Source organism: Pipistrellus hanaki (genome assembly GCF_964339955.1).
Source record: "Pipistrellus hanaki genome assembly, chromosome: 1".
In the NCBI taxonomy this organism is placed as follows: domain Eukaryota; kingdom Metazoa; phylum Chordata; class Mammalia; order Chiroptera; family Vespertilionidae; genus Pipistrellus; species Pipistrellus hanaki.
In genome coordinates, this window is record NC_140503.1 from 119,597,989 (window position 1) to 119,618,058 (window position 20,070).

At 37.2% G+C, this 20,070-nt stretch overlaps 1 protein-coding gene across 6 annotated transcripts in view; it reads left to right on the forward strand.

Annotated features, from left to right (window-relative positions):
• The window catches only part of SLC39A12 (solute carrier family 39 member 12), a 60,615-nt gene that overhangs the window by 32,881 nt on the left and 7,664 nt on the right, over positions 1-20,070 (forward strand). For all 6 annotated transcript variants that reach the window (XM_084894658.1, XM_084894660.1, XM_084894656.1 and 3 more), the window contains 3 exons: positions 1,886-1,952; positions 6,046-6,204; positions 8,126-8,313. In XM_084894658.1, the coding sequence (XP_084750784.1) occupies positions 1,886-1,952; positions 6,046-6,204; positions 8,126-8,313 (414 nt within the window). The remainder of the gene's footprint in view (positions 1-1,885; positions 1,953-6,045; positions 6,205-8,125; positions 8,314-20,070) is intronic.

Sequence of the window (20,070 nt, forward strand, 5' to 3'; positions counted from 1 at the left end):
TATTATTTAAGCTGCAAGATCAAAGCTAAACAGAAATATTATGAACTTCAAGAACTATTTGGTTCAGTTTCTGGTTTTTCAGGCAGGAAGGGAACTGACAATCCTTTCCAATCAACAAGGAATTATGGATGTTTGCTTTTAAATTCCTTTACAGAGTATGACATTATATAGCTTTTTTAGAGAAAAAATATCCTGGAGTAAATATTTGAACTCCTGACTTTTAATGGAACCATAGTGACTTTTGATTATTATCAGGCCTTAACGTAATGTAGAAAAACAAATGTGTTTTGTTTTTTTTGGGGGGGGAGGGGGGGGCGGGTCATTGTAGACACTCCAATTTCAGGCAACAGGCCTGTCTCCCTCCTTTAAACCCGTATCCTTCAGGTCTTCTTCTCAGCATCCTTTTCTAAGAAACGGCCTATCATTATGTGTTTTGAATACATGCTATTATTTAACATGTGAACTCTAAGTTTACTTCTTGCTTTACATTTTAAAAAAAGATGCTTATGTCGCACATTAAATTTGTCTCAAATTCTCCACAATTTTCAATGATAGAATTATATAACGTGCTTTCCAAATAACATATTTAAAAGCAGGTAAAAATTATTCTTTTCATATCCTATATAATAAAGAGCTAATATGCAAATGGTCATCATGCCCTCGCACCCTTGTGCCCTCATGCCTTTGTCCCAGGCCCGGGGGAGGGGGGGCTGAGGCTGTGCCCCTCCACCCTGTGGGGCTTGAAGGGGGTGGGACCAGCCAAGTCTGGGTCTCATGAGATTTTGAGGCACACGCGGGTGGGTGGAAACTTGACTCTGGGTCCCACAGCGCCCCCCCAGACTCTGACAGGAGGGAGATTTTCATATACATTTTACCAATTTTCTTTCAATTCTGACACTTCCATTACAGAGAAAGAGAAAATAGCAATATTAAAAATATTTCCCCTAATTAATTCCTTTTTAATGTGCACAGATTTCATGCACTGGGCCACTAGTATTAAAATAGAAGTCTGAGGTGTAGGGAGGAAAAGTGACTTTCCAGAAACTGAACCACTAGCCAGTCTCAGAAATAAAATCATGCAATCCTAACTCATAGATTTCAATTTTGAAATCTCACTTTCCCATCATATCAAAGGATGAGGAAACTTAAAAAAAAGATTATATTTGTCTTTTCTCATTCTGTTAATATTCCTTCTTAATTGGCAAGATTTTTTACTGACTGATAAAGCAAGAAAATCAGAATATTATGGCATGGTGAATGAAATGAAGTATGTGTTGGCATGGGTTACTTCTCCAGCAATAATACATATTCTGCTTAAAGATCAAAAGATGGATTTTAGATCTACAATCAGGAGAAGAGCTAAATCAGGCCAAGAATTAAGAGTCTCTTTTTGACAACTTTTGGTTTCATGGAGGCTCCATCATCAGGAGCCTGAGTGACAGATGGTCCGGGCAGCTTTGGCACTCCCGGGAGGGGAGGCTCTCATCTCCGTGAGGGCTGTGTCACCTACAGGCAGATGGTGCAAATGCATGCAGGTTCACGCCATTCCTTCTGTGTTGTCTATGAAATTTGGAAGTTCTAAACACTCTAGAGCAGTGTTTCCCAAACTTTTGACATATGTGTACCCCTTCTATAATTTTCGTAACTCTGAATACCCCTCGTACTCCTGAGAACGTAGAATTAGGTGCAGCTAAGCACGGTGCAGTGCATAACCCCACCAAACTCTTCCGGTACCCCTGGGGGTACGCGTACCACACTTTGGGAAACACTGTTTTAGAGTATTCAACTATCTTTCAAAAATTGACAAAACTCTTCATATGTTTCATTTTTTTTCCAATAAAAAGATGACCGTTGCTTATCATTTTTGTTTGTTTGCTTAAAATAGAAAGGCCCAGAGGATTCCCAGGCAGCTGAGAGTCCTATAGGCAGTTTGACAGCCTCCAACAGAAAATGTGAGTACTGAAAGAAAAGAAGAAAGAAAGAACTTTTGGATACAGACAAGAGTGTGGTGGTCGTGGGGGGAGGGGTAGGTAGAGCTGGAAGAGGGTGTAGGGGAGATGAATGGTAATGGGGAAAAATAAACAATAAGGGAGGGGGCAAGAAACCTACTCCATAATACACAAACTACTAAGGTATGCAAAAAAGAAAGAAAGAAAATGTGGGTACTAGTTCCTAAAAGCTAAACATTAAATGTAGAAAATGTCATAGATAAAGGTTATGTCTGCTTTAAAATAAATATCAAAAATTTCATATTGGTTATGTATTTCATTTATTAAAAATTTTTCAATATAATTTTTAATAGACTTATTTTCATCAGTCTGTAAAACATACCAAACATTAATATCAACTTTATGCCATTCTTTAAAGAAATGCTGTTTCCTCCAATTGCTTAAAACTGATCTTCTGGCGAAACCAATTTGGCTCAGTGGATAGAGCCTCAGCCTGCAGACTGAAAGGACCCAGGTTCGATTCCAGTCAAGGGCATATACATTGGTTGAGGTCACATCCCCAGTAGGGGGTGTGCAGGAGGCAGCTGATTGATGTTTCTCTCTCATCCATGTTTCTAGCTCTCTATTTCTCTCCCTTCCTCTCTGTAAAAAAAACAAAACAAAAAAAATAATCAATAAAAAAAACCAAAAACTGATCTTCTAAAAACTTCAATTAGTTTAAGTACATATGTGGTTATCAGAGCTCCTTTAAAATCATGGTTACCTAAAGATTAAGCTTTTCACTTCCTGTGAAGTTTGAAGGCATCATTTTTTTTTTTTTGTCTTCTATCACTGTCTACTGAAAATTGATCATAAATGCCTATCTCATTTGTGACATTGTCATTTAAGCTGGTGGAGTTCAAATCAGATACTTCAATATTCACATCTTATTCTATAAGCTATTTGTTGGTGTAATTTTCAACCAATCATTTTTTGAATCTAATTTACCAATTTTGGATAGAAATTTATTTATTTTTGCTTATGTTTGTGAATAATTAGAAATTTTTGGTCTGTTTTTGTTCTTATTAGTTGCTCCTGAATCTTTGCCCCATTTTTTCTCATTTATGTTACCTTTTGGTGAAACACTTCTTAGTGTTTTAATGTTAAACATGATGAATGCTAAATAAGATGAATGATTAGTTATTCCCATTCTACTATAATAAGTTAATTTTCAAATAATAAAAATAGTTACCATTTACTGAACAATAATTATATGCCAAGCACAGTGCTAAAAACTAGACATGGGTTTTCTCATTTAACTCTCCTACAGTATAATAAAATAATAATTTTTATCCAAATTATGCAAGTGAAGCAGCCAATTGCTAGAGAGGATAAGTCAGTGCCCATGGTTTCATAGCTAGTAAGCTCCAGCATTGAGACACTAAGGAAATGCTAATGTACCAACAACTTCTCTGTGATCATTTATTATGCATGCATCCATGTGTCTTCCTATATTTTCATTTAAAAACATGCCATGTTTCAGGCACTGATGCATGAGATAATTGAAATAAGAATGGTCTTTATTTCTAGTTTGCAGTGTGGTTGCGATGGACCACCATTCTAAATGTGTTAGATATATTAATTCCTGTAATTTATTTATTTGATTCAAAATATATAATTACAGAATGTGTCCAATTTTGCATTCAGGACATTGTTGGTAAGTTTTTTCCTTTTAAATCTTCAGTTCCAGCAGATATTTTAGAATACCTGACAATAGACATCTCTTTGTTTTTGTTTTTGAAAGGAAGCAAGAGGCAAGAAGGAAGCAAAGAGCAGATGCTAGGTCAGGGAGTAACAGTGGCCCTATTCAAGTATTTTCTAGGCCTCATATCTGTCCACCTCAGATATAAAGCCTGGCATACAGAATGAATAGTGAAAAAACCCAAATTCAATTACTCAACTGCCCATTTGCCAGGGCCATATTAAATTAGCTTCAAATATTTGATTACTTATTTCATATTATCTCACTGGTGGAGTTCAGCTTGTATTTCAAAAGACAGGATGTGAAAATCCTACCCACAGTTTGATTTAAATAAACAGAAAGCAAAGTGATACAAGGTCCAGCCCATGTTCCACCATGGAAAAATCTCTGGTAAGTCAGAAACATAGAACTCAATTTGACTGCCAGGTACATGAGGAAAGGTCAATATTATTGATAATTCTGTAATGAGTACATTAAATCACCAGTAAACACTTAGTTTACCTTCTGCTGAATAATGTTTCAATTATCTTAATGTGCCAACATATTCCTGTGGCTTACATGCAGAAATGTAACTTGTCTTGTGGCTTGTTACATGTCCATGGTTTGTTATTTAGATACCTATAATCAGAGATAATAAAATAACAGAAAACAAAAACAAGCCACACTGCTTCTTAGTAGAATATAAACTGGGTAAAAATTTTCCACTTTGAACATATACTATTATTAGCAATACTACCTACATGTAGGCCTGTGGAAATTGCAACTTATTTGCATGCTGCAACGTTGTCCAATGTATTATTTTAAATTATTTCATTTTATTATAGTTTCACAAAGAAGAGCTTTATTTCTGAAAAGTAGCAGGAATAGCTAAGGACCTGGTAAGCACCATTAGATTCTGAGAGCTTCCAGACAAAGCCAACAAGAACTCCCAGAATTCAATAATTTGAGATGTACTAGTAGTCTGTGTTTTTATGATTATTGCCTGGGTTCTTCTCATTTTTAATAAAAAATAAAATGAATTAGTAAACTACAAGGAGGATATAAGTCAGTCTCACAGTGATAGTTCTAAATAAAGCATGATTGTTAGGAACAAAATGCATGGGGAAACTTTGCAACACAATCAAAACAGTTATCTCCTGGCTTACAGTCTGGGCTGTATCTTCTGTTCCCTATGTGGGCATGAAATGAGTCAGGTTATATCCTCCCCCAAAAAGAGCAAACCAAACCATAACAGAGTCCCCCTGGGGTCTTAGACCATGTAACAGAAATCAGGAGGCACCCTCTTCCCATTTTTATTGAGTGTACAATTATTAGAATGCTGTGTTCAATTCTAAAAGCACCAGCGGCTACTCCTCACACAAGTGAGTAATTAATGAAGTTTTAGACTGAGACACTTGATTGTAATGGCTTTCCTCAGCAAATGGTATAGCAAAATGTAACTCGTCTTGTGGCTTGTTACATGTCCATGTTTTGTTATTTACTGTCAGACTGTTATCTCTGAAATACCTTTTGCAACTCCATTAATTGTTATACTGACATACGTCCTTAGGTTTTTGAAGACAAAATTCTGTGTGTTAAAAACTTGAACCCAGTTATGATCCAAATTATTTCATAACTAAACCCATTATAATCTAAATTAGTTCACTGACTCTTCACCAATCAGATCATGTACATTATTCAATAGAACCCCATGAAAACAGCTTCTCCACGTTTTGTTCAACGTCTAGCTGGCCTCGCATTGACAGTTATTTTCAGAAAGGCAAGAAAATTAAGTGATTGTTCCAGAGCCAACTGTGGAATCAGCAGAGTTGGAAGTGGTTCTGTTGAGGTCACCAAGGCCAGTGGGTGAGGCACTTTGTCAGGGTGATTAACCACCAGACAGGGAAACAGCTAGGCAGGAAGCGCACTCCTGCCTGTTGCCACTAGGGGCAGTCTGACTCACAGGAGACAGTTTTGGAAAAACACTTCATTTTAATGACATTCTGCAGGGAGGTTCTTAAATTATCTTAAAACTCTCTACAAAGGACACACATGGCAAGGTCATTGTTGGTATTTTGGGGCGTTATGGAAATATTTTAATTTTGGCACAGCTGGACAAGGTGATAGAATAGAGAGTGCCAGTGCATAACTTACCTCATTAAAAAATAGAGCCATTTAAAAAAGTGACAGTACATCGGTTAGCATATTTGCATCATCAGTCCTGACCTATTTCAAAAACTGAAACAAAATGGGGTTACTCAATCTGATGCAAAGAATGTCACAGGTGGATGGGAAAGTTAGCTGTGTTTGATGGATTCCATGAAATATAACATAACACTATTTTAATGCTTCTCACACCTTTATTGGATATTTTAGGCCAATCCATGAGCTCGTTGGCAATAATGATCCTGGTGGGGGACTGCCTGCATAATTTTGCAGATGGCCTGGTGATAGGAGCGGCCTTCTCGTCCTCATCAGAGTCTGGGATAACCACGACCATTGCTATCTTGTGCCATGAAATTCCACATGAAATGGGTGAGCCTAACACTGCTTCCAGCTTGTTGAGAACATCCGAACAGATTTCTAGCTGTGGTTCCCTAGGCTTCCTTTTACAAAATATGATGGAAAGATGAATATTTTTCTTTTTTAAAATAATTTTTCTTTTCTTTTTTTAAAATAATTTATTTAAAAAGCAGAAAATAACTAGAAAAAAAATCCTATATTTCCCAGGGCCAGAAGTGACTCTGGATTCTGGGGAATTGTATATGGGAGAAAGTCATTCAGAGAAACTTCCTTTAAAAAACTTTAAAATCCGCATAGTAACTGTGGGAAAAACATCAAGTGGGGAACTTTACCCATTACGTCCCCAAACAGGCAGACCAATGAGACAAAATATTTAAATGAAAGCCAAACCATGGTTTCATCAACCGGATTTATACAAGACATCTAAAGCCAACTGTAAAATTGATATGACAGGCGTATGGTAACAGATGCGCATAAGACTCTTTTTCTGGATAATCTTAATAGCCTTGAAATTCAAGTCCTGCTTCCCAGGGACCAAGATGAGATGGAATATACATAATGAGACAGACCCAGAGAGAGGGGAGGCTGGCTCCAGGCACACATGTACCTTAGAGAGAGGACTCCGCGCTGTCATCCTTTCTGCACCCATTCTCAGACCTCCATGGCCCCCTTGGGCCAACCCTGTACTCTGTGCTTCGTGTCAATTGTTTGAAGACCTCTTGTCAACTCAGCATTGACCCAAGCCTCTTGAAGCAGCTTATGCCCTTCCTGAGTCCATTGGAATGTGCCTGATCTGAGTGCCTTATTCTGCGGTCCTGCTTTAACCTGCCCTAATAAAACCACAGGGGGGAGTGGCAGTGGGTGACAGGCCAGCAAAGATGTTTTAAGACCAATTCTACATTGGACCAATTATACAATGGAGCTAGGAAACTCGGTCCCCGGGCTGTCTTTATTGAATTCCAGCCTCGTCTCTATCCTGAAAACGCAGAAAAACGAAGACATAGAGGCTCTCAGATCAATAGGGCATTCTTCTCTTGGAGGAAAAGAGAGATTGCGGAGTTTTTCAAATCATCAAGGCTTTGAAACATTTTCCAAATAAAAAATTTGTTTTCCTGATCAACTTGGGCAATGATTTTAAAATCTCCTATTAAGTGGTTTTCTCTTTTCCCATAGCAGTTCTGACATAAATAAACAATGAAAGCCCACATCATGTTTACTACCTTGTGATTTTGCTTGGCAAGTTTCCAAGCAAAAAGATTTAGAAACCTTGGGCCAGCAAGAGCTTTATTTTTTAAATATATATATATATATATATATATATATATATATATATATATATATATATATATATATATATGTTCTTTGGCTATTCTCTTCACCTTTTTTTATCCCCTCTGATCCACCCACTTCCCCTTTGACAGCTGTCATTCTGTTCCCTATGTCCATGCCTCTGTTTCTATTTTGTTTTTCAGTTTATTTTGTTCATGAGATTCCACATGTAAGTGAGATCATATGGTATTTCTCTCTCTCTCTCTGGCTGGCTTATTTTGCTGAGCATTATAATCTCCAGGTCCATCCATGCTGTTGCAGAAGGCAAGAGTTCCTTCCTTTTGCTTTATTTTGCATTTATCTGAGCTGAAAATGCCACAGGAAAACGGACATTATAAACTAAGGAGTATGTCACAGTTCTTGCTACACTATCTTCGGGACCAGTAAAAGGAACAAAACTCTTAAAATGTAACTTCCTAATTGCATAATGTGTTAGCTATGAATCCTGGAGAGATATGGGAAAATGGCTTCCTCACTGATCATTCAGCTTAACTTATAAAATTGATCCCAGTTGCTGACACTTGAAACAACCTAATAGCATGTTACTTTGCCAAAGGCATCATCTGTGAATCGATATTTATACATTTTTTTCCTTAAAATTTAGGAGACTTTGCTGTGCTCCTAAGCTCTGGGCTTCCTATTAAAATTGCCATCCTGATGAATTTTATAAGTGCTCTGACTGCCTTCCTTGGACTGTATGTTGGCCTCTCAGTGTCAACTGATCCTTCTGTTCAGAATTGGATCCTGACAGTTACTGCAGGGATGTTCTTATATTTATCCCTGGTGGAAATGGTAAGCTCTGTGGCTTTTCCTTTTTGTTTTTCTAAACACTGAAAATGTAAAACAGAGGGAAAAAACAATAAAATGAAAGAATATAGGGGGAGAAGAATACACAAAAGACTAGAGAAATACTCTGTGCAATCCAAGAAAGAAAGTTAAAGCAGAAGGAAACAAGCCGAGACACAGAAAATATTGACATTCTTTTGGTGAACTGAAGTGGAAGAATGAAACCTTTATAATTGCCAAAAAGTGATCATCAGTTGATTCTGCTCTGGCTTTGCCTCTGTATTTGATGCCTATACTTCTAGCTAAGAAATGAAACATCCAATTAAACAGGCAGGTATTTTTTTAATATATTGGGAAATAGTTCAATTGAGTTTGTTATTGCATTAAAAAGCTGTTTAACTTAATGAACCAACTTTACTTTTAAAAGTAATGATTTTATTTTTAATTTTTAATTGCCAGTGGGTTATTGTGTGGTGAAATCAGAAAGACTGTTACAATATTAGGCCTCTAAAAATCACAACATATAATAGTATTTCCTAACAGGATTCTTGCTAACACCAATGGTAACTCAGTCATCACTTTTCATCCTCTATAATCCTATGAAAAATTAAACCTAGAAAGTTTTACTCTTTTTTTTTTTTTGCCTCCTAGATTCTGGTCTTCATTAGATAAACCAGTCTTTTCTAAGGTCACTTTCTATTAATTTACTTACAACTTAATTATCTTAAGATGAAAGTCATAATGATGATCCTTTTTTGTAGATTAAAATAAGATAAATAAAAATGTTATAAATTATCAAAAGAAATATTTAATACTGAGAAACTGTAGATCACCAGTCTGAGTGAAAATAAAATATGATTACATATCCTCAAGCAGAAAAGTAAAATAAACTATCTTGAAGATAATATATGGATTAGGACCATTGGGATGGGCTAATGATGTGGCAGAATCCAGGTACTGTTCTGGAAGTAAATAAAGAGAAATGTTCCATAAAGAAAAAATCTAAAGGGCAGGAACCCATGCTGATAGCATCAGAATAACAGTGCTTCTTTTGGAAGTCAAGTTCAATGAGAACTCTTCAAGAGAATACCACCAATTTCAATTCTGTTGTAACTGCTTTTGACTTTTCAGTTGTTTTCCTTAATTCTCATAAGATTCAAATAGACGAGGGAACTCGCCTATTTGTGTAATTCCATGTTCAGACGTGTTCGTACAGGTTATTTATCATACTCAGGAAAGTTCCTAATCTTGATAGTGAAGATAGCTAAAATTGGGGCAAATTCTACCCCTCACCCTTTTCTGAACCTCAACCTCCAACCCAAGGTCAATGTACATGATCTTTTGACCTTTCCAGTTTGAGAACTCTGTATTTCTTAACCTTTGGCATTTCAAAAGCATAGCTGTCACTCATCATTGAATGTTGAGAGGTAACTTTTGTTTACAATGTTTCTATATCAGTCCTCACGTTCACTCTTGAGCATCCTGATTTTCAGCTTTCTAATTTCCTTCTCTTTAGGGATCAGTTGGGAACAGTAGTTGTATTCCTTTGACGTTTATTTTTTATTTTACTTATTTTTTACACTGTCTTCAAGTATGATGGATGTGTATGTATGCAGTCAATTCATTTTCTTTGTTGGAGAGACTACTCTCCCAAGATTGACCGAGAAGCTTGTCAAGAGCCATTTGTCATGTAGAACCCTGAGCAAAATATGTCATTTTCTCCTCAATGTTTCCCCTCCTGGTTTTGTAAGGGTAAGAAATTGCTTGTAAGAAAGCGATGTGCCTGATATCCTATGAAATTCCAACTAGAATAAATCTTGACCTTACTTCAAATTACTATTGGCCCAGGAAAAACCAGCATGCTGGCACAAAGGACAGGAAATAAAATAACCTGAGCTTCCTGGGGTTACTTCTTATAATCCAGGCCGTCTGCTCTCATGGCCTTGGCCTTTTGCGTAACTTCTAAACAAATTCGACTTTTTCACACAGCAGCAAATTTAACCATTGCAGTACTCTGGGGCTGTGCCAAAGAAAATAGTCTTTTGCATTTAAAGGAAAGAAAACAAGGTTTCACGACTCTGTAAATAGCAAAGAAAATAAATGACAACAACTGAAGGGTAAGGGGTAATGCTTCCATACACGGGTTATTTACTAAACTCTGGAAATTTACCAGCAGGGTTAATGTGGGAAGATTAGCTAGATTTTTGCTTCCCTTGTTTGTTTAAAGAAACTGGGTGTGTTATTTCAAAGTCCTAAAAGAAAAAGAATAAGGGGCAAAAATGGGGCTGTTAGCAGTGAAGTCAGCAAGGAAGAAGGTCTTCTGGGAATCTGCCAGCTTGAATTCTCCCAAGTGGTGTTGCCCCATCCAAGCACACTCTCCTCTAGTTTCACAGAGTGGTTTCTAAAGAAAATTAAGGATGCATGTAGCTCTGGGTGGCCAGAGGAAACGCGTTCTCTGTTAGGAAGATCCGTGTCCTAGACGGGTTTTCTCTGAGCAGAGGCTGAGACAAAGACTTGAATAAAGGCAGTTCACTCAGGAGGCGATCCCTGGGAGCAGCGCTGAAGGGCGGATCAAGTGAAACAGAGAAGGATGAAAAGTCAATAAAACAATGTGTTTTTAGTAAATTGACCACGACTTTGGGGGATCCATAACATAGGGCCTTCTGAAGGGACTCCTGCCGCCATTGTTCAAAGCCCGCCCCACAAACGTGATCGCCCCCTCTCTCAGGGTATACTAGCCTGAGTGCCCCGGGAGTGTCTGTGGCGGTGCCATGCCACCCCATCGGAGAAGCCCAGGGCAGGAGACAGGAATGCAGGATGGGCCTGACGCAAGGCTCCACGTAAAACAGACCCACACTTTATGGGAACTGGTTTCTGCACATGTGGCCCGAGGGAGCGATGATGCTGAGGGAATAGAGTAGCACGAGTGATGCCCATGAACAGTTGACCCCTTCCACCACTCAAAGATGCTCATGTTCTCAGTTACTTCTAAGTCACATATATATCAAAGTCCCTTCACAATGGTAGCCAGCCAGAACTCCACAAAGACTTAATGCAAAATGGTTGGTGTAACAAGCTCCAAACACTGCGGGTCACGAGGCCCTTTTTGATATCCATCAGCCCAGCCTTGATCCTCCTCATCTTCAGGCGGCACTTTGGCTGACCTAGGTTTCTTCACCCTCAGAGGCAGCCCAGGCTCTGCCTGAGAGATCTGCTTTGACCTTGTCAGGTCATGTTTGCTGTAGTTGAGTGTTTACCGTTGTCAGTAGGCATGGAAGCACCAAGAGATGCCTCAAGGAATCCCCAGGTTTATGTCCCTTGCTTACCTATAACAATAACCCCTACTCTCATAGTAACCAGTGACGGTTACTCCTACCAATATTGAATTGTTGGTTGATCCATTAATGTAAAGACCTCAAAGAAATGGGTGGTAGTAACATCTTTAAGTTCAGTTAAAATATCCTCTGGTTTATTCTCTTCAAAATAAAGGTGATCGGACAGTGCTAACATTTGCATGAACAGGAAGCACAAATTCCACAAGTAGAAAAACTGGCAGTGATTAGCTACCATTCGTTCATGATCATCTCTATTATTTCTGCTCTTACCTCTTATTTCCTTCCTTCTACTCACTTTGTATTTAATTTTCTGTTTATTTTCTTGCTTTATGTGGTAGAATGATGTCATTGATTTTAAATATTGTTTTCTTTACTAACCTAAGCATTTAAAGTTATAAATTTTCCTCTAACATGGCCTTAGCTGAATCCCATGTATTTTAATATGTTGTGTTTTCAATACTATTTTAAAATGTTTTAAAATTTCCCAGGTAATTTTTTGAGCCATATGTTATTTAGAAGTATGTTGCTTAATTTCTCAATATTTATAACTCTTTTAAATATCTTTTAGATATTGATTTTAATTCCATTATAGTCAGAGAATATACATGTAGTTTTTGAAATTTTTGAGACTTGTTTCATGTTCCAGCATATGATCTATCCTGGTCAGTGGTCCCTTGTGCATTTGAAAAGTACATGAGTGCAGCCGTTGTTGGATGTAGGGTTCTGTGAATGTTGATAGTTGTATTCAAATTCTGTATCTTTTTCCCCCTACACTTGTTCTGGTAATTATTGAGGAAGTTATGTTAAAATATAGACCTATAGCCCTGGCTGGTTTGGCTCAATGGATAGAGCATGGGCCTGGAGGTTAAAGGATACCAGGTTCAATTCTAGCCAAGGGCACATGCCTGGCTTGTGGGCTCCATCCCCAGTAGGGGGCGTTCAGAAGGCAGCCAATCAATGATTCTCTCTCATCATTGATGTTTCTCTCTGCCCCCCTCCCTTTTTCTCTAAAATAAATATAATATATATTTAAAATATAAACCTATATTCATGGGTTTGCCTATTTTGTTCTTAGTTCTATCAGTTTTGGTTTATGCGATTGGATTTCTGTTATTAGATGCATTGCTATTTAGGATTAGTATTTACTAGAGGCCCAGTGCATGGAATTCCTGCACAGATAGGATCCCTACCAGCTGCTGGCTGCCGGCCGGGGCTTCCCTTCCCCTGGCTGCCTGCTGCTGCCACTGGCCAGGGCCTCCCTTTGCACCTGCCTTGGCCTGATGCTGCCTGCTCATCTGTTCCACCATCCCATCACAGTCCCACCTTCCTTGGGGCCAGTTGGGGTTGGCAGTGCCTCCACTGCCAGCACGTGTGGCCAATGCCCGCCATGTCCCGTGCTGCCCCCTGGTGGTCAGCACATGTCTAACTCCCGGTTGATTGAACTCCTGCCTGTGGGGACAATTTTCACATTAGCTATTTATTATATAGGATTCTTGATGACTCCACACTTTTATCATGCTAAAAGGCCCCTTTTTGTCTCTGGTATAACTCCTTGCCTTGAAGTCTTTGTCTGGCGTTAATATAGTCACATTTGCTTTCCTGCCCACTGTTGGCGCAGAATATCTTTTCCATCCTTTTTTCTTCCACCTCTCTGTAGAAAATAAGATAGGATATTTAAAATATCATGTAACAGAACCATCTGATACAATCAATAATCCTTGTGATGGATAGGTTAGTATCTATTTATCTTGTTTATCCACTTTCTCTTAATCTGGGTTATAATCAGATCTATTGGTTTGCTGTGTTTTTCATATCCCCATGTTTGCTAAAAAGATATACATGTCCTAATCTTGGGAATTTGTGAATGTGTTATCTAACATGTCACATGGGACTGGCAGATGTGTTTAAAGTTTAGGTCTTTGAGAAGGGGAGATTATCCTAGATTATCTGTGGTCCAGATCTCATCACATGCACACTTAAAAGTGGGAAATCTTCTCCATCAGGGGTCAGAGAAAGGTTTGTGATGACAGAAGCAGGGTCAGAGGCGTTGGGCATTGCTGACTTTAAAGATGGAGGAAGGGGTCCAGGAGACAGGAATGCAGGAAGTCTCCAGAAACTGGAAACGGCGAGGAAACAGATTCTCTCTGGGCTCCAGAAAGGAGAGCAGCACAGATGACACACTTAAATTAGCCTGGGGACCCTGTACGATATTTATAAGACAATAAATTTGTGTTATAAGCCACCAGGTTAGTGGCAGTTTATTGACAGCAGCTATAGAAGATGAATATGTTCTATGATGCCAATCTTGGAATAGATGTCCTTGGAAACAGAGGCAGCTATGTGGGAGCATCTCACTCTGAGAACCGAAGTTCCTTGTAAGAAACTTCTCAGACTTAAAGTCAAGAGGATTTCTCAGCTCTACCTTCTCTGCCATTTACAAAAGTTCTCACAGATGAGGAAAAGACAAGCTCTGAGAATGTTGTCTTCTTCAGCAGTTTGGATAAGAGAGATTTCATTTTTAACAAATGTGACTTATTATTTAAATACTAAATTAATTCATTAAAAATATAAGTAGGTTATGCCAAGGAAAGGTTTATTTTGGACCTGAAACAAATTTCAAATCTTTAGGCAATTTTCCTAAGGTTTTAGATCTTGTGAGACGGTTTCCATAGCAACAGGCCCATGGAAACTTCAAGGAGCTCTCACTATGAATGCAGCTGAAGATGTCCCTAGAATTGGTGGAACTGGACGACTGCCCAGGACACAATGCATTAATAACACCCAAGCTGACGGCGCCGGGGGGTTGGGGTGGGAGAGTTGTAACTCAGAGAGGTAGATAGGGGAGAAAGAAGCACCTCACCAGTCCATGCCAGAACCAAATAAAAACAAAAGACAAAATTCAGGTGCCTCCTCTGAGTACATCAAGGCAAATCAGTTGAGAATACTGTTTCTAGCCTCCATCATACACAGTTCTCCCAATGTAATGCCCTTCCCTCTGTACATTTTTGCAGATGTTCTTTTAAAAATTAACTTCCTTGTTGAGACTATTATTAAAGTTTCTGCAATCTTAATTTCACTTACATAATAATGGGGGAGGATACAGCAAGATTGAAAAAGTCAGAGCAATTTGCTTATCTACCCTCTTCTTGCAAGTGTCTCCTCCAAGGAAAATCTCAGCCAGACTTTGCCTGGAGCATTTTCCAATTTCCAGATAAATTTGAACTTAAGATCAGTTGCGTTTAAAATATACCCACATACACAAAAATAATATCTGAATATTAAGCTCAATCAATAAATAGGATCATTAATAGTCCAGATGAAAAGCATTCATTGGCTTCTCTACAATTGTTTAAGTTCAGTAAATGTAACAGCTTCAACATAGTGAATTGGGTAAAAAGAACATAAATTGACACAAAACAGCTGTTTCCAACTAGGCTTCTTCACCTCATAATCACCTGACTATGAAATTAAACTAAAATAGAATCTATACTTTTAGGATATTGATCTGAATCCCTCCTCCCCATTATTTTCTATCTTCCAATGTATTGTTTGATTGAATATTTCTTTCTCAGAGAAATCTAGATAATCCAATGCAGTTCAGCTCTGATAAATAAGTCCTTCCTTCATCCAAAAAACAAGTAAGTTATCCTATGTTTATAGTTTGGCAATACCTAGATGTAATGCCCTTTAAACAATATCCATGCATTGAAAGGGAATGTTTTGTTTGAAAAAATACATAAAAATAGCCTTGATATACGTATTTGCTTATATCAAACATATATCATATTTAAAATCAACAAATACAACTGACACCATTTCAAATATATTTATGCGAAAAAACATTTAAAAGCCACTGAAGCATCAAAATTAATATAATTTAACATTCACAATTATTTCTTCACAAAAGCAAGAAGGATGAATCATTCATACCAAAAATTTTGGAAGATTTCTATTATCTTTATCTAAAAATTAGTCAAATCCTACACTTAGATTATTTTCTACTGAGAAAATGATTTTAATAGACACAACTTGGATGAATGGTGAACTCTGTAATCTGAAAAAATTGGCTATCAAAAATGTTTGTATTTTTCTGCTACTTGTTTCCTTTCTTCTAATGAGTCTCCTAAAATCATGCCTGTGTGTGTGTGTGCGCGCACACACACACACACACACACACACACATCTTCCAAAGCAATCCATTACTTAGGAAAATGCTAATGCTGGCTGATGACTCTCTTCGCTGAGCTAAATCAGTAAAAATTTTTCTAGGCGAATTACTTTCCCCATTGAAAGAAATAGTGAGGTGAAATGTTAAGTACAAGTGAAAAGCAGGTAACATTTTTGTCTTTTATAATTGTGAATGACAATGACATGGTCTGTGTCTTATAGCTCAGTTTTCAAAAAAGAAAATTTCATTTATTTTCTGTTTTCTTTTATCTTTCATGAATTCCCATGGGAAGATATTATTGACAATTTCGGACTCTATAATATTCTGTACTTACTTAAAAAATATCTATGATGAATTTTAGTGAATAACTTATCAATAAGCCACTAGTTTGGTAATTCCAGATACATTGAGATCCTGTGGTTATCCTTTCTCTCTTGTTAAGAAAAATTAAGACTGCTGTATTAAGCTTTTCTGTGAACACACCTAATAATTTAAAAAAACCTAAATTCACCCTGACCAGTTTGGCTCAGTGAATAGAGCATCTGCCTGTGGACTAAAGGGTCCCAGGTTTGATTCCAGTCAAGGGCATGTACCTTGGTTGCGGGCACATACCCAGTGGTGGGTGTGCAAGACGCAGTTGATCAATGATTCTCTCTCATCGATGTTTCAGACTCTCTATCTCTCTCTCTTCCTCTCTGTGAAAAAAATAAAATAAAAATCAATAAAATCTATTTTAAAAACAAATAAATGAAAAAAAATTAAAAGACCTAAATTCAAAATAGGCCCTATCTGTGTCAACAGGAACTAATGTCTCAATTTTGGGATATTGTTGAGTCAATACCTCAATCTGTAATGAGGGTTTTACTATTAATAATAAAATATGATGCTAAAAGAAAATACACTCTAACACCTTCCTTTACATTGCTGTTACAAGGAATAACCAAGGCCTGTGTGTGGATTATTTTTTTTTGTACATGTCAAGTAATTCCAACACAATTTATTGAAAAGACTATCTTTGTTCCATTTTATCACTTTTGCATCTCTGTCAGAGATCTGACTCTATTTCTCTGGGTCTGTTTCTGACCAATCTGTTCTGTTCCAATGGTATGTTTGTCTGTTCTTTCACCAATACCACATTGATGATTATGGTAACTTTATGTAAATCTTGAAGTTGGGTAGTATCAACTTTCCAATTTTGTTCTTCTCTTTCAATCTTAAATTGGTTAATCTGGATCTTTTGCATCTCTGTGTAAACGTTAGAATCAGTGTTTCAATATCCATAGAAAAACTTGTAGGATTTTGGTTGGCATTGTTTGAGTCTATGGAATAACTGATATCTTGAAAATATTGTCATGTTCATGAACATGGAAATTTTCTCAATTTATTTAATTTTTCCTTGATAGCTTTCATTATAGTTTTATAGTTTCCATTCTTATTATATCTCTTTTGTTAGATTTATATCTAAGTATTTTATTTTGATGCTAATGTAAATGGTAATGCTTTTAATTTAAATTTCACTTGTTCATTCTTGGTATATAGACAAGCAATTGACTTTTGTATGTTAACTTTATATCTTGATATATGCATTTATTAGTTATAGCAGCTTTTTTGTTGATTCTTTTGGATTTTCTATGTAGAGATCATCTCAACTGCAAATAAAGACAGTTTTATTTTTTCTTCCCAGTCTGTATACCTTTTATTTCTCCTTCTTCTCTTTTTATTATTCTCTCTTTCTATATTCCTCTCCCTATCCTTTCCTTTCTTTCCACTCATGAATTTGAGGAAGCTTCTTTCCATTCCCAATTTTCTGGGAGGTTTTTTTTTTTTTTTTTTTTTTTTTTTTTATCATGATATATGTTAGACTTTGTCAGTGGTTTTTATGCATTTATTGATATGATAATGTGATTTTTTCTTTAGCTTGTTGGTGCTATAATCTAGATTATATTAATCAGTTTTTGAATGTTAAATCAGCCTTGTAAAAACATCCCACTTGTTTATAGTGTATAATTTTTATACATTTTAAAAAATTTGATTTACTACTATTTTGTTGAATTTTTTGCATCTCTGTTCATGAAAGATTTTGGTCTGTGGTTTTCTTTTCTTGTATTATCTTTGTTTAGTTTTGTATTAATACAAAGCTGGCCTCATATAATGAGTTAGAAAGTATTTTTTTTTCCAGCTTCTATTTTCTGAAAGATTATAGAAAATTGGCATAATTTCTTCCTTAAATGTTTGGTAGGATTTTCTGGTGAACCCATCTGTGCTTAGTGCTCTCTGTATTGAAAGAAAGGTTACTTAATTTATTTTATAAATATAGGCCTATTCAGAGTCTACTTATTCTTGTGTGAGTTTTGGCAGATTGTGTCTTTCAAGGAATTGGTGCACGTTTTCTAGGTTAACAAATTTGTGGGCACAGAGTTACTTATAATGTTTCTTTATTATGCTTTTATTGTCCATGGAAATTGTGTGTCCCTGTTTTCATTTTGTATGTATGTAATTTGTGCCTTCTGTCTTTTTTCCTTAGTTAGCCTAGATAGAGGTTTATTTATTTTATCGATATTTTCACAAAATCAGGTTTTAGCTTTGTTGATTCTTTTTTATTGATTTACTGTTTTCAATTTTTTTAATTTATGTTTTATTTATTTTTTTTCTATTCACTTAAGATTTAATTTTCCATTTTTATTCTAGCTTCCTGAGGTGGGAGCTTGGATTATTGATTTTTTTTATCTTTCTTCATTTCTGCTATTTCCCTCCAAACGCTGTTTTTGCAGTATCCTCAAAACCTTGATAATTGCATTTTCATTTAGTTAAAAATAGGTTTTAATTTATCCTGAAGGTTCTTCTTTGACCCTCGCATTGCTTAGAACTTGGTTGTCTAATATCTATGTATTTGGTGGGATTTCCTAGCTGTCTTTTGTCTTGATTTATAGTATAATTCCATTGTTATACAACTTCAATTATTTTAAATTTATTAATGTGTGCTTTATAGGCACAGTTGTCTGTCGAGGTGAGTGTTTTATATGAACTTGAGAGGAATGTTAATTATGCTGTTATTGGCTGAAGTAGTTTATATATGCCAATTATATCCAGTTTACTGAAGATGCTCCTCTGTGATCTTATGGATTTTTTTGTCTTCTTGTTCTATCCATTTCTAATAGAGAGATGTTAAAGTCTCCAACTCTCCATATGATTTTCCTTGCAGTTCTCTGAGTTTTGTCTCATATAATTTGACACTCTATTGTTAGGAACATACACAATAAAGATTATTGGAGTATTGAGTCTTTTATCTTTATCTAATGTCAATATTTACTCCTAGTAACTGCTCTGTTGGAAATTAATGTAGCTACTCTCACTTACTTTTGATTAGAGTTAGCATGATATAACTTCCTCCATCCCTTTACTTTTATTCTATATTTTTTCTTTATATTTAAAGCAGGTTTCTTATAGACAGCATATAGTTGGGTCTTATTTTTTTATCCACTCTGAAAAGGGTCCTTTAATTAGTGTATTTAGACCATTGACACTTAGAGTGATTACTGATATCTTATCTAATAAAAGAATAATATGCGAATTGACCATCACTCCAGCATACAAGATGGCTGCCCCCATGTGGACACAAATGGCCAAATGGCTGTGACAAGATGGCCAGCAGGGCTGGCCAGTTGGGAAGGACCAGGGCTGCAAGGGAGGGCAGTGAGGGGTGACCAGGCTGGCAGAGGAGGAAAGTTGGGGGCAACCGGGCCTGTAGGGAAGGGCAGTTGGGGGGACCCAATCCTACAGGGGAGAGCAGTTGCGGGGGGGTGGAGGGGAGGGGAGGACCAGGCCTGCAGGGGAGGGCAGTTAGGGGTAATCAGGCTGGCAGGGGAGCAGTTAGGCATCAATTGGATTGGCAGGGGAGAGGTTAGGGGGTGATCAGGCTGGCAGGCAGAAACAGTTAGGGGCAATTAGGAAGGCAAGCAGGTGAGCAGTTGGGAGCCAGCAGTCCTGGATTGTGAGAGGGATCTCCGACTGCCCTTTTAGGCCCGATCCAATTAGGATCGGGCCTAAAAGGGCAGTCGAACATCTATCGAGGGGTCCCAGATTGGAGAAGGTACAGGTTGGGCTGAGGGACACACTCTTCCATCCATGAATTTTGTGCACCAGGCCTCTAGTCTATAATAATAAAAGGGTAATATGCTAATTAGGCCGGATGTCATTCTGGACATTCTTCCTGAAGCCAGGGCTGGAGGAAAGCCAGCCTGGGTCCTGGGTGCTGGAGGG